The sequence below is a fragment of the Streptopelia decaocto genome (genome assembly GCF_964273445.1).
Source record: "Streptopelia decaocto genome assembly, chromosome: 7".
NCBI classification, from domain to species: Eukaryota; Metazoa; Chordata; class Aves; order Columbiformes; family Columbidae; genus Streptopelia; species Streptopelia decaocto.
In genome coordinates, this window is record NC_138661.1 from 12,085,407 (window position 1) to 12,100,516 (window position 15,110).

At 39.4% G+C, this 15,110-nt stretch overlaps 1 protein-coding gene across 7 annotated transcripts in view; it reads right to left on the reverse strand.

Moving 5' to 3' along the window:
* WDR20 (WD repeat domain 20) overlaps positions 1–14,632 on the reverse strand; it is a 45,329-nt gene extending 30,697 nt beyond the window's left edge. For 6 of the 7 annotated variants that reach the window (XR_014184516.1, XR_014184517.1, XR_014184518.1 and 3 more), the window contains exon 1: positions 14,351–14,632. Coding sequence is in view for 4 of the 7 variants with exons in the window: in XM_082057396.1 (XP_081913522.1) it covers positions 14,351–14,614 (264 nt within the window). In the remaining 3 variants the exon portion in view is untranslated. Of the gene's footprint in view, positions 1–3,245; positions 3,273–14,350 lie in introns of those variants that run through there. The other variant, XM_082057399.1, reaches the window with a different exon arrangement.
* Between the last annotated feature and the right edge of the window lie 478 nt (positions 14,633–15,110).

Genomic DNA, 15,110 nt, shown 5'->3' on the forward strand with positions numbered 1-15,110 from the left:
TTAGATTGTTTCTCCTTATAAAACACTCTGATTATGAACAGTGATGCCTCCCAATTTTGTTGCAAGAATTTCATCATGTACATGCTCTTAATTCTTTGTCCCAACATTGTTAATGAAAATATTGTTTCCAAAGCCACTCCTGGAACACCTCAACTTGAAACTCTTCTCAACAGCTGTCAGTCCCTGTCATCAGAAAATATGTAAAAAGATATCAAGAAATAAGCATTTTAATTCTCTCCCCATTTCAGAACAGAATGAGTTTAAGGTTCTAGAACTCTGTCAGTTAAAATATCTATTATACCAATCTAAAATTGCTAGTACATATAAGGATGTGAACTTATCATTCTCCCTTACTACCAGAGTATCACACTAGAAAGGCTGAGCACCTTAACTTCATATAAAGCTGTTTATATAATACATGTTACACAGTAACATTTTTCTTCTGTCTACACCACAGGGAAACAATGTTTTATTTTAAGCAAAACAAACTAATACGGAAGTTTACTACTTAGGAAATATAAAACTTAAAACTGAAAGTAACTTGAAGCAGTTGAGAATTCTTCATAGATTTTTGGGGGTTCTTTTGTTGTTGTGGTGGGTTTTTTGTTGTTTGGGGGTGGGGGAAAGCAGTGAGTAGTGCTCTTGAATGTTTTTCTCTATGTAAATACAATCAAAAATAAACCTCAAGAAAACACCTGCTTGTCACTGCAGTAACAGGCAGCCAAGGGGATTTTAGCAAAAGTTTTCACTGTTATGAAGCAACTGACTTCAGAATAGTAGAGAGCATCCCAAATATTCACAGACATTAAAGTTCATGCTGCAATACGCCTTATGGACTGCCACATATTGTGAAAACAATATATCACCTTCTGTAAAGCCTAGAATGCACTGAAGCACATATTTTAGTCTCTTAATTTTATCAGTTCCTCAGAAGTGAAGTGTACTACCACAATTATCTCCATCCTTAGCTACAATTCATAATTAAGTTCTGCAAGGTTCACTTAAGATATATGCTTAGTTAATTGTAAGTCCTTTTTCAACAGTTACAGTCTAATAAGATATAACATATTCACAGCTCTAAAGTAAAAAACTAATAGCTATCTTTCTGATCTCCTCCTTGTTCCTTATTCTCCAGCAGATCCTTTCATTTCCTCCCATTCCTACAGTCTAGTCACACTGTTGCCTACACTTATCAGTCCTTTCTCACCTGTTATAATGCTGAATGAGGCATGACTCAGATCAGCTGAATACAGATAAGATACATATACTAGATGTAAGAAACAAATTAAAGAAAAATAGGTGTGTAAATATTAAATGGATTCCAAGTAAAGCCACACGTTCTAGCACAATTCAGCAACTGTTCTCATTCTGTTCACAGGCTCAGTTGGAATACTTACTAAACACTTGGTAAGTTACTTTCACTGGGAAATGGTTTCAATTGTCTCAGCCCTGTAAGTGAAATTGATTAGAAAATTTTACCTGTTAGAGGTGATACTCATTTAAATTACAGCTGGCAGGCTGCTTTTAGATGGCCCCCAAAACATGGAACAAACTGGAAACATTGCACGACCTAATGACAGAGCTGTTCATCTGCTCCCCTCGCACAAAGTTACCTGACCTGTTGGACTGCCGTTCTAGTCAGTCACACCTACAAAGCAATTACTTTCACTTCAGCTTTCAACCTTATTTTTTTCTTCTCTAAAGCACTGGTATGGTTTTGTTATGTTGTCAGAAAAATACACTTTAACAATACATGCACGTGTATCAATAGCATCCTTTGAGGTTGAATGTATATACAGCTTGCCAGAGACCGAACGGCTGCTTTTGTTTTTTCTTTCAAGTGATCAGACATCCAAAGTATCCTCAAAATACACCACACAAAATAAAGTTCCCTGTTGAAAGACTAAGGCTGCTGTAGCTTCATCAATGAAGTTGTTCAAATTTCATTTCTTCAAACTTTAAAAAGATCAAAATACAGTAACAGTCAAGAGCTGACTTTACAAGTGTTGCAAAAAAAAAAAAAAAACACAAACAAACAACCCCAACACCCAGCATCTGCAGTTCCTTGACAATACTCTAATCTTTTCTAATTTTACCAGGGAAGCTTGAAGAACAACATTCTCTCTTTAAGGGTGTTCAGAAGTACCAAACCAAACAAAATATACAGAGACTTTAAACATACAAAGAACAAATAACCAAAAGTCTGACTGATTCAGGGAATCAGCGGTAGGGCTAAACTAAGTTGATCTACTTGGAGTTTGCCAGCTACTATATGATCATTATTATTAAATTTAAGCAAGTTCAGTTTCATGTAGACTTGTCAACAGGTAAAAGTATTCATACTACATAACAATATAGCCAGTATAGTTCCATTATACTAAATAACATACAGACAAGTAATAGTAGGTTGAGTTTCTGCCAGTCTATCACTCTGGTATTCATCTTCAAAAGTTTCCCCCATCCCCTTTTCAGGACATAGAAAAAAAAGCAGCAGCAAAAGAGCTCAGGATTATCTGTTGCTATAACAAAACAATGTTTTAATCCAACAGTGTAAATTCGCTGCTTGTAAGAAAAAAATATCCGTTACAGAAAAGCAGTGTGAATAATTGTACCCTGCATTGCCCTGTTGCTATAGAAACTTATTTCACTGTAGCACTTGTTGATCAATTTATAGTTTTTTCATTACAAAGCTCAATTAAGAGTCAAATGCAACCCAATAACGTCTGCCCAGCAAGTCAGAATTATGTCTTTTCTGGCTACTGTTGGATTTTGCAAGCTCTACAGGAATGCTGGACATTTTTGATACAGTGTTATCAAGACCATAACTCCATCATGTTGCAGCATGTTAACAAAATATGACTAGAACAAAACCCTAATTACTTTTGTGCTAAAAATACAATGTAACTGGACGTTATTCTAAGAGCCCCAGAACAGTCCTATAGAAGTTATCTGATTATCAGCCAAATGTTTAACCTATGCTCCAAAACCAGAATGAAGCCCATTGGTTTATGCTTTTTGTGGTCATACTTAGTAACAAATAGATAAAATAACATATTTGCCTTGACTCCTGTCTTTAAGTTGTTAGGCATCTTCCTCTGGGGCTAAAGGCATTTCATAACAACCCAACCCAATGAGGCAAAAAGTGTTGCAGAACAAGAACAGGAGCACAGGCCACCAGAAGACAAATACCAAGGGACACATGCCTACCAGCAATCCACTGCAGTGAACTCAGATGTCCCGCAATCCCACACGCACAAGGTCTACGATATCACCTAGTTTACAAACGAGAATCCTGCTTCAGAAGTTTTAGAGCAACAGGCAGCATGTTCCAAATTACAGCACCAGCTTTCCCAATAGCTTTATTCTAAAGTAAGCAAAGTATTAAGATACTTTAAGTAATAGTAAGTGCTGACAGTTCCACTGGCAAAGCCATTATGTGGGGGGAAAAAAAAAACAAAAAACAAAAAACAAAAAACAAAAAACAAAAAACAAAAAACAAAAACAAAAAAAAAAAAAAAAAACACTACACCTTTTGCCTGCTATTTATCACTTTCTTCTAGAGCTACCATGAAGGGGCTAAGAGTGCCTATATGAGGGCACAGAACTGAACACAAGCTAGTGGCAGAACACAGCCCAGCTACTGAATCACCCCTCCCATTGATATGGGCACACTAATACTATGCATGCTAGGGATTTCTGCTGTCAAAAACAATCACACCTTTACCTAGCACCAGTATCAGCAGCCTGTACAAATATAAATTCACCTTTACATCAGCTTGTGCTGGAAGTGCCACAGCTGCAAGTCACCTACTAATCAGAGGTGATACAAATCAAGAAAGGGTTCCCAAACAACTGAAGAGAAAGCACAGCAAAAGCATTTTCTAGCATCGTAAGACTGGACTTCCCCAAGCACTGATCTTACCAGCAATGCCCTTTGTCTGACTCTCTTATGTACAAGCAAAGCCTCGATCAATTTAGGACTAACAAAAACCAATACACAGATCAACCAGATCAATGTCAGCCCTATACTTTTTTGCAAAAGGGGCAACCTATTGCTCGGAGGAACAGAAACAAGCACACTGCTGCAGTGCAACACAGAGCTCAGCGAGCTGCCTCTAGACTGCTGCAGTAACTTAATGGACAACGAGCACTTTGTTACCCTAACAATGAGAAGTATGAATCATCTTGAGCATCACTAAAGGCAGCTTCATCTGGACATCTATTTGAGTTGTTCAGAACAGTTGTCTGCCCCATCTCACCGATTCAAAAGTGCTACCATGCCCACATTTAACCACGCCAGTTCAGACTAGTGCATTTTCACAGACACAGAAGCTGCATTTTGGCTAAAACACAGAACTACACTTGAAGTCACTTCATTGGCACAGAGTCTTCCCTGCCAACAGGTCAGGAATTTCATCTACAACAACATCTTAAAACCTTGCAGGCATTTGCTAACTGCACATGACAAAGACAAATGTTATTGTATACAAGGGACCACAGTTTTGGTGCTGAAGGCGAGAACTGCACACATCCCCACATGTTCAACTGACAGGAACACAACTGCACAGTTCCCTTTAGAGGGGATAGTGTGTAGGATCCCATTCTGAATGAACAGCAAGATTTTGCTAGAAGTCACCTGGTGAGATATACAGTTAATGCTATCAAGCAGCGATAACACCCTAGCTAACTCAAGCATCTCTCTTTTTACAAGCTCCACCCTGTATTTCTGAAAGCCTTCTTTGAGAAAAAACCTCGTCCTGGCACACTCTTAAAACAAACAAACAAACAAATGTTACTTATAAGCAATAGAGCAGTAATTTGAACTGAGACATGCAAGATGGGCTATACCTATAAGACAGGTAAGAAATATTGCAATCTGCAGTATACATGGTATCAAACTTTAGAAGTGGTATTGTCTAACCATGCAAATATTCCTCCCTTATTTTTTAAAGATAGACCGTATTGACACCCTAAGTGCAAGCAGATAGCTACTGAAGCTCTCTGCCCCACTCTCCTATTAAAACAGCTAAAAACCCCAACCAAACAAAACACAAACCCCTCCCCCAAAACAACCCCAAACAAACTCTAGAAACACTTTCATCTAAAAAGAAAGTCCAAAAAATAAATCCAACTGTTTGCAATACAGAACCTAGTAGGAAAGAAAGGTGGAAATCTGAAGGAAAATGCACACTAGGTCTCTATCTATGGCTTCACAAGTTGACTTTTAGAGATTATGTTTGCCATTCACACCACTAAATTATGCAAATCCTAACATCTAAACTATAAATCTTATCAACATGTCTTTTTTAAAAAAAATCATTGCATAACTATTTTTCTATCATACTGAGGACAGTAACTAACAGCAAATCAGAAAAATCAAGGCAACAAAAAAAATACAACTTCTGCCAAAATTTAATTTCAATGATAGCTTCAAACTTGTGTCAGGGTCATACTCCAATATCCACCTCAAATCTAAGGAAAACCTCCCCAACTTTTGTGGAAGTCTTAGTTACAAGAACTGTGACCAAAAAACCAACCAACCAACACAACAACAAACCACCTTAGAAATAAATTGCCACAGTTAAAATATGACGAGACTATGACTTGTAAAATTATATATATGTTATAGTTACATTTTAAGTCAGGAAGATACATGACTTAGATTTACAGAGTTATCCTTTTGACTGTGCAGGCTAAATTGTTCTTCAGGCATTGTTCTAATAGTTTATTTCACCAGACTCACGGATTTTTAACAGATAGTTTCAATATATATTGGCATCTATTCAGCCTCCTGTTGCCACTGCTCCATTCCTTTAGTTGAAAGGGAGCATTAAAGACATAAACCAGAGTCCACTCAAAGATTTATGTGGTATGACTTTCCCGGCAAAATGTATGTCAGCTTCCTGTAAGATAACAAGAATTACTCTTTATTCCTAGGACACTAGGAATAATGAAGTTTCATCATAACATCCAGTGTTGTCTCCCTATTCCAGGGCATTTTTTAAAGTTCTTGCTTAGAGCAGTATTTAGTCTAATATAGCACTGGAAAATCTCTAGGTATACAAAAATTAGGCATTATTAAGCCAAGAACTACTTAGTAGAGCCTTCTTCCAATCCCACAGTTGAAAATGAAAACAAAAAAGTATGTCTTGGACCATTACAGCCACATAGAGAACCTTATGATTAACTCATTAAATTAAAGACCAATTATAGCTGGTAAACCAAAACTGAATTCAATTTGTAGAAAGTATCTATTAGAGATCTATCATTCCATTATGAACAGCTTTACTGAATAATGCAAGAGAAAAATCCCAACGCAAGTTATGACATGGCCACTGGAAAGCTTTCCACTGTAGCGGCTGGTGGTCCTGCCTACAAAGGCTACAGGGCTACATCTGATCTACCAACAGTCTGCAAAACAGAAGCCAGAACAAGCAAACACAGGGGCTTTGGTTTAAGTTGCAGAGGACAAGAAATAGGAGGTATGTAGATGCTAGAAAATGGACTGCATATACATTTGGACTTAAAAGTGGGGTGCGGTAAGGAAGAAAATTCCTTGATTTCTGAGAGGGACACAACAGAATATTATTAAACTTATGGTGTGGCAAATTTAATATTACTTTTTAGTTTCCTCAAGCTTTCTAAGAGGACAATGGCATTATTAGACATTATTGGCACTAAATGTCACCACTTTCAAACACTAATTTGTCTAAAGTGTGCCAACTCATAGTCATGGCTACTGGACAGCAAGTGGCCTCTGGATACATGTGCTTTAAAAGAAAGTATTTCAGATGGTTCCCTTTAGCCAGAGAACTATGGTAAGACTTCAAACTAGGGCATTAAATTTGATTCTGGAATGTCAAACGACAATTGTGGCTTGCAATCCTCTCAGAGGTGGGTCTAGGCAATGTTTAATTAGAGTTTGAGGCATCTTCACTGTACATTTTAACTGGTAACACTTAGCTAACTGTTTTGCAAACTGTCAGATGTCAACACATAATGCAAACTCCTTGTAATTTAAGCACATAGCACAACTCTTTTGTAAACATTCTGACACAGCTAGCCCACAAAACTCACTACAGACACAGAAGTTTTGTTACAAATGACCACTATTTGCATCTGTGAAGCATTATGACTAAAATGTTGTCAGTCTGCAACTAGGCATCACAATGGTTTTACACTAATTTCAGTTCCCCCAACTGAATTGGTATAAGTGCAATATTACTACAATTACACTTCAATACAAAACAAAAACCGAATTATACCTACAGTGGCACAAAAAACACCCAAAACAAACAAACAACAAAAAAATCCCAACATACACACACACAAAAAAAAACACCAAACAAAAAAAAACAAACAAGCAACAGACGCACACAACGCACACACAAATTCACTGCTTATAAAATACTGTGGACCAATTTGGGGGTTTGGCCAGCATGGTCTAGTATCCACTCTCAATCATGCCAGCCAAACAAGCAGCCATAGATAAATGAACTGTCACCTCAGAGAGCAATCCTGCAGAGGATACACTGTAATAGCTTACTGAAGTCAAACAGCTGTGATACAAGCTCAAAGCACAGACTAGGAGATAGAGAAGCACTACAAACTGATGCCACTATCTACAAGTCAGAAGTAGTCCCCAGATAATAATCATCTTGCAAGCTCCCTCAAGCATAGATATTTCATTCTCTTCCACAGCAAGAAACATTTAACAGTGTAACAGTATCATTTTAAAGCAGCTTTTTAGTCTTTCCTCTTAGTCTACCCAGTCCTAGTTGTTCTATATATGCCTCACAAGGAAGTTAAACACCTAGAGGTACTTACACTCCTGTGATCTGCATTAGCTCTTCACTATTTCCTTCAGAAGTGTCATTGAAAAAAAAGGGTTGCCAAAAAAAAGCCCTTCAGAAAACTCTACAGGAACATTTTGTAACATGTCTTGGCAGTCTGCAGTGCAGCCCAGCTAGAATGAAAACATCTGTCTACACCATAGAACTCGAGCTGGTCAGTATATCCATCCATTAAACACTTGAAACAAATTTCCAAGAGACTTTCAAATAACTTTACAAAAACAGATCAACAGGTAAAGTACTACTGGTTTAGCCACAATACTTTCATAGGGCTGGCAAATCCAGTCCCAACATAACAACCATTATCATCTACAAGACAGAGAAGAAAAAACTCAACAAGAAACAGGACTACACAAATTCCTCCAGCACAGAAAAATGGTATCTTCCCAGTTGCAGGATGGGACCAGATACCTTTGACAAAAATTCCACCGTCTTTACTGTGGTACTTCCATTCGCCACCTTTGTCTGCCATCTCTTTGACAACAAGAGTGATGCTTGATTCTGGCGTAAAAAAATATTTAAACACAGAACACTTTCTAGTAGAATTCAACAGTCATAGTAGTAAAGCTTTCTTTGGTATCAAAAGCACTGAAACATTACAGACTGTAAGCACATAGACAAAGCAGGGGAAAAAAACAAACATCACCACCACCACAAGGAAAACTTGGCAAAATCAAGCACCAAACTGATCTAATTGTCATCTTAAAAAAAAAAAAAAAAAAAGAGAGAGAGAGAGAGAGAGAGAGAGAGACCAGAGAAAAGGGTCTGTAGCAAATATAACACATGGTTTTTAAGTTCTATGAGATATTTTTGCTAACTCATGAGAGTACACATCAAATTTGTGAATGACATCAGGACTAGAAGGATTTTTTGCAGTATGCAGCATGAAACTGGAAATAAAAACACCCTCTAATAAACTTAATAGATCAAAATTAAATGAAAATGCTATGTGGCATTTATAAACAACAATGAAAAAGTTCAAAGTATGGATAAAAACGGAGAAAAGCAGCAACACAGTAAGAAATAATCCAAGTGAGTCAACATTATGAGTAGGATTCAAAAATGCCAACACTATTGAATACGTTAGCGACAATATGAGAAGGCAGACACAGCAGGAAGTACTGTATCTAGTTTAGGTACCACAACTGCAAGCTAAGAGCAACCAATATAGAGGAAAGCAATCAAACTTTTGGAACTTCAGATCTGAGAAGAAAGTTTAAAAGAACTTATTTATTTACCTTAGGAAAAAATGAGACAACAATGTAACACATTTTCAAATATGTAAAAACCAAAGGCAATAGTCAACTGTTCTCTATGGACACAGTAAATAACAGCATTCAGCCTGGGTTCTGTTTGGTGGTTTGTTTTTTTTTTTTTCCCTTGAACAAAAAGTAGTTTAGTAGATATTGCAGGGGGGGAGAAAGAAAACTAAGCATGAAAAGAAATTATTTAGGGCAGCTGTGGAATTCTTGTTACGCAAGTTTAAGATCTGGTCAGATGTAGGTATACTACACTTTGCTTCAGAGCAAGTGTATCTTCAAAAGATCATTACAAATCTCAGCATTCTTAGAGCTTGTACATGCTATTAAAACTTACATCTGTTTCAGAGGCCTGACACAGCTTAGCGATCTCTAAATATACAGTAACATAAACTCATGTTCTCACCACATCTTGAGAAAATTTGCTGGTTTTCTCCACAGATTCCAGCTTCCAACCCAGAATTGTCTCACACTGCTCTTCCAAGAGCCATAAATTAAGCACAGTGAAAATGCCACCCATTATCATTCTTTGAGACAAGGTCCTAGATGAACAGTATATACAATGAAAGTCACCAACAAGAACAACACTTCTCAACTAGACAAAGACTCCAGTATCAAACCAGACATAAAAAAGGTAATTTCAAGAACTGCAAAGGGAGGAATCCTACACATCATCAGTATTTTTACTGATAACCAGGGACTGACAGTATGCCTCTTTTCCTGAGAAAGAGGTTCCAAAAAAATGAAACAACCAATGTTAGGAAAGCCTGGCACATGCTAACAAATAGAATAGGTAGTGAAAATTTAAATACAATGGAAAAAGTCTAGCATCATACAATAAGCTAAACTACACATTCAAATTAAGTTCCCAATTGGCTATGTAAAAACCAAGACTGCACTGTGCAACACTACTGCTAATATGTACCTGTATATGACTGTATTGCAGTGACAGTTGCAGACTAACTTGCCCAGAAACCTTTACAATATACAGAGAATAACACATTAATTATCATACACATAATTTCTTAAAAGGAAAATATACTAGCTTCCCAGTAGAAAGAAAAACAGATTTGGTAGGCAATGTCAACAGTAATCTAGAAAGCCTTGTTTTGTCAGTCATCCCTAAGGGGAGGAGGATGAGGTAGCAGTCTCATTTTCCAGCCTAATGAATCAACTAACAAATCATTTTGTGAAGCTAGCCACAAACCATATTCAAGCACCCCAAGATCATCTCATAATCAAGAATCAAGAAACAGCCCTCACTCCTGATTTGAGGCTGCACGAAAAGGCAACCCATCCAAAGCATCAAAGCATCATAGTTTGAACAATTTTTGAATTATTACCTCATAACCCTACTCCATAAAGAAGCAAACACCTAAAATAATGGAAAAAGCCTCCTTTAACACCTGTAATTTGCTTAATCAAAATTAAGTCAACAATCCCCCAAGAACAGATAATTCTGAATCTGACATAAGGCTGAAGGTAAAGGCTTTATTCAGGTCAGACCTCATAAGGCGGTAGATCTGCTCTGGCAGGCCAGGCCACTAAAGTGGGCAGCTTTATTCCTTCGCCCCACCCCCAACCCTTTCTTTGCTATCACTGTGCCTGCTAATATCTGACCCCAAGCTGAAACAGGTCAACTCACCAAATCAAGAGCAAATCCGCCCAGAAAAACAGCAAGTATTTTGCTGCTGGTTTAGCAAGTTGAACTAGCCCAACCAGAGGCTGAGCACGGCCAAAAGGAGATTGAAGCGCACTGCCAAGAGGATACCAGACTGCTAGACCATCACTTTCAGCTGTCACTAGATCAGTTGAGTTCATGAAAACTGACCCCTTCTGTTTAACAAGAAATCACTGTACACATCTAACCTTAAAGCCAGAGATAAGGACTGAAAGGGAAAGCCCACTGACACTCAGTGCAGTTGAGAATAATTATATACTTACATAAGTAAAGCAACCACATCTCATTCCATCACAGTTTAATTTCTCCTTACTAAACTATAGGTTAATTTCTCTTTTCAGTGAACCCAAATCAGAAAGCAGCGGTTTTCTGGAAGCATGCATTGCGTTATTAACACAAGGAGAGCTGCATAAGTTTCATTATAAAAACAACAATAATTGTTGTGCTTTCTATGATGTGGAAAACATGGAAACATGGTAACATATTTCATGGTAATAGTAAAGTTTAGTGATAACATGGAAACACGAAACAGTAAAAACTCAGCTTCCTTTTTAAAGGGGCGAAGAACAAAATTGAGAGAAAATACCTTTATGCTTCAGAAAGTCTTTTAAGACAGCTTAAAATGCTGTCCAAAACTCTCCCTTGTCTCTCTACCAAACTGTTATCCCTGTCTATCAGTGCTCCAATCTCCACTCCACTGTCCTGGACACCAGACACAACTTTTCAACCAAGTTTCTTGGAAGACGGATCAAGGTTAAAGAAACATCTCTGCAAATGTACTTTCTTTATACAGGTTAAATATCCTAAACAGAACACATACATCAGTAGTCTACTTAAAAAGATGACTTACGGACTAGATGTAGCACATGCAACGTATTTAGGATTTAAGCGAAACTAAAAGAAAGTTTAGCATCATTGATTTCAAGAAATATCCTTTCAAGTGGTATCTTTGACTCAATATTATGTTATTTATTCTTAAGTGTCATTCATGGCTTAAGTGTGACTCTTACTTGATATGTACTGATCTGCAATGGATTACTGATGTAAGAATTATCTCAGTATCTAACAGACACAGTTACTTAAAATAAAGTCCTGGTAGTTCTAACTCATTTTAGTAAAAATATAGCATTTTCTTAGGAAGGAAAGAAGCAGAGCTTAAAAAAATGTAGAAAGACAACATTATAGCTACCTGATACATACATAGCACAGCTTCACTAAATTCATCTCATGCTCTAATATCCTAATATGACTTAGCCAAAATGAAAATTATAGTCTTGAAGTAATTAGAGTTGTTTTTTTTTAAAGGATACACAGATAATTATGAACTCACAATTAAAACTGAAGTTATTAGCATCTGTATTATGCAGAGGATCACAAATAGGTTGGTCTTCAACAGACAAAAGTCACTCCCACCCTCAAGAGCAGGAAAACGTGCAGAGTCTCACAGTTTGTCCAGTTTAAAGACAGAATTACACACTAGCAATTTAGGTAACGATAGTTTTCTCCCTTTTACAATAGTCACAAGATATAACTTTTGATTCTGAAAAGCTCAAATAATCAGTTGAAAGACTGTCAGCCTGTTCTTACGTCAGCTTTGTACATAGACAAAACAGTGACTTCCAATTGAATAGTTTCAAAATAAATTCCAAAGAAGCAAGTATTACAAGTTTAAGACAGATCATCTTCCCCATTCTCATTTAAAGCATTTTCCTTAAGTGGATTTCAAGCTATTTTGGCTCTTTCTCTAGGTTCATTCTAATAAAGTTAAAGTATTTTATATATAGAATATACAGTGCATTTTACATTGTTAACACTGTAAAAGGTCATTGAAATGAATTCTGTTCTAAAAATACTTATGTTTTATACTACTCAAAGTAGTATTTAACACCCATAAAAAGTATGCCTCAAATTTCACAGGTTAGCCTGACAAACTAAAATTTTCTGTTACTGTGTATCAAACCATCAGCTTTTAGCATCCAAAAAAATAAACTTAGCTCAAAGTACTTTTTATAATCTGAAAAAGTTATTCAGTTCCCTATTTTCAATGAAGTTTCCGGCTTTAGATTATTATTTTTTAGAAGTGTGGCAAGAGATGACTAAGACAACTTGCAAGAATCACACGTACCATTACTAAACTACATAAAGGCCTGCTCTGTAATCTAAGTGAAAGAACTCTGCAGTTACTTTGTACAGAAAAATGAACATAAGATATTAGAATCCAAATATGGTAATAATTCAGGATAGAGATTTTCACAGATATTGCCACCCACAATACCTTAGAATAGCAAAGATAACAACCGCTTATAAATAGCAAATGCTGTTTGATACAAAATACTAATAGAATGCTCAAAGAAACTATTATCTAAGTATTATTTAAAACATAACTAGATTATTAAAATTAATTAAGGAGTGAAACGAAAAACCATACGCACATTTTTACATATAATTATACAGGACATATCAGATCTGTCAAGTCACAGTCAACAGATAAGCACATAGGCTTTATTCTCAAGTTGGTGCTTATATTTTATACAGAGAAAGCATCCATCACTAGCTCTCTGTGCCTTCGTCTCACGTTGAATGGAGGGTAAAGAGCAGTAAGATTTCAAGGTACTCACATTATGGCAGCTGAGTCCCAAATATGTAAGATAACAAACACCTACTTTGTGAAAGGTAAAATAGAGAGCTGACAACCATTACATCTGTGTTTACATATATTAGCAGTGACACATGTTCACTCAGCATGACAAATTCTGAATCCTTCTCTAAATCCCATAACATTGAGGACCTTAAGAAACAAGTAGAAAGGGTTTGTTCATAAATACAGTGAACTGAGAGATCAAACGCATGCACTGTTAGTCCTGTGCCAAATTATGACAGGTAAGGAGTCTCTCTCAAGTGCATCAATGGTTCTTTCCTGTAAAAGCAACTTTATCTGTGTTAATTATCTGACATTTAAAACTCAGCTCATTGCACTGCTCCCATTTAGAAACAATCCTAAAATCAGTCCACACTTCAAAGTCACGATGAAGGCCTAAAACTATAGTGAATACTGTAGCCAGTCAACCAAAGCTAGAAAGACCCTGGAAGCAGGGATTCGACACCATCATAATCACACCAAGTGTCACTGTCCAGCAAACTCAGACCTGAAGCAGCAGGTGAAGGAGGCCCAGGGCTGCGTCGCCAATGGAAAACCAACCCTCATTCCTGTACTCCAAGCAGGGCCCAAGCAATCGCATCCCTCCAAAGGGGCTCCCCACACACCCCTACCGTCGGTGACACAGTATCTGACGTAGCCCGCCAGCACCAGTCCCCTCATCCAACCCAGGGCCTACCCCCGCCCTCCCCAGCCGCTACCCCGCAGACCAGTTAATCGGGGCACGGACTGACTCCCAGCCACAACCGGGCAGCCGCCAGCCCCAACGCCGCCGCGGGGGAGGCGAAGGCGAAGCGGCCCAGATGGGGGCGGCCTCCGCCCCCCGCCCACAGCGGGGCTCCCACAGCCCACGGGCAGCCCCCGCCACTCCCCCCCCAGCCCGGCGGCCGAGCTCCGGTACCTTGCGGACCCCCTTGTAGATGTAGAAGTAGAGCTCCCGGCCCACATTGAAGCAGAGCCGGTCCCCGTTGCCGCTCTGGTCGTTGACGTTGACGAAGGAAACGCGGACCGGGTTGGAGCCCTGCGAGTTGAAGGGCACCCGGTTAGGCCGGCTGTACTCCGAGTGGCTCAGCAGCTTGTACAGCCCCTCCCGGGTGGTGAACTGGGTCTTAATCTCGTTCATCTCCTTCCCTCCTCCCTCCGCCGCCATCTTGGAAAGGAGCATTCATCCTGCCCCAGTGCCCGGATGTAGCGCCACTGCGCAGCCGCCGGCGCTCGCGCGGCCCTGCGCGGAGGCGGCCACGCAAACGGCGTAAGGGGGAGGAGCGGCGGCGCCTGTTTACTGCGCGTCTGCGCAGGCGCCGGGCTCCCCGCCCGGGGGTGGGGCCTCGGTGGGAGGGGGCGGGGTCTGAAGGGTGTGGGAGGAGCTCGGGGCGGCGGGGTCCGCCTGCCCGGGCGTTGCTGGACATGGCGGCGGGGGCGGGCGAGGAGGGGAGGTACGGGCGCGCCTGCCCTTGGCAGGTGGTGACCGCCAGCGCCGGAGGGGCCGGGCTGGCGTGGGAGGGGTGTCGGTATGCGCTCGGGCAGCGCCGTTGTGTGGGGGTGATGGCTCCCGGGTGAGAGCCCCAGCGCGGGGCGGCAGAGATGGGTTGAACCCCCCTGGTACCTGCGTGGGCTTGTTTGCGGTGGCCCTGGCCAGCTCTGTCCCACAGGCTGGTGCC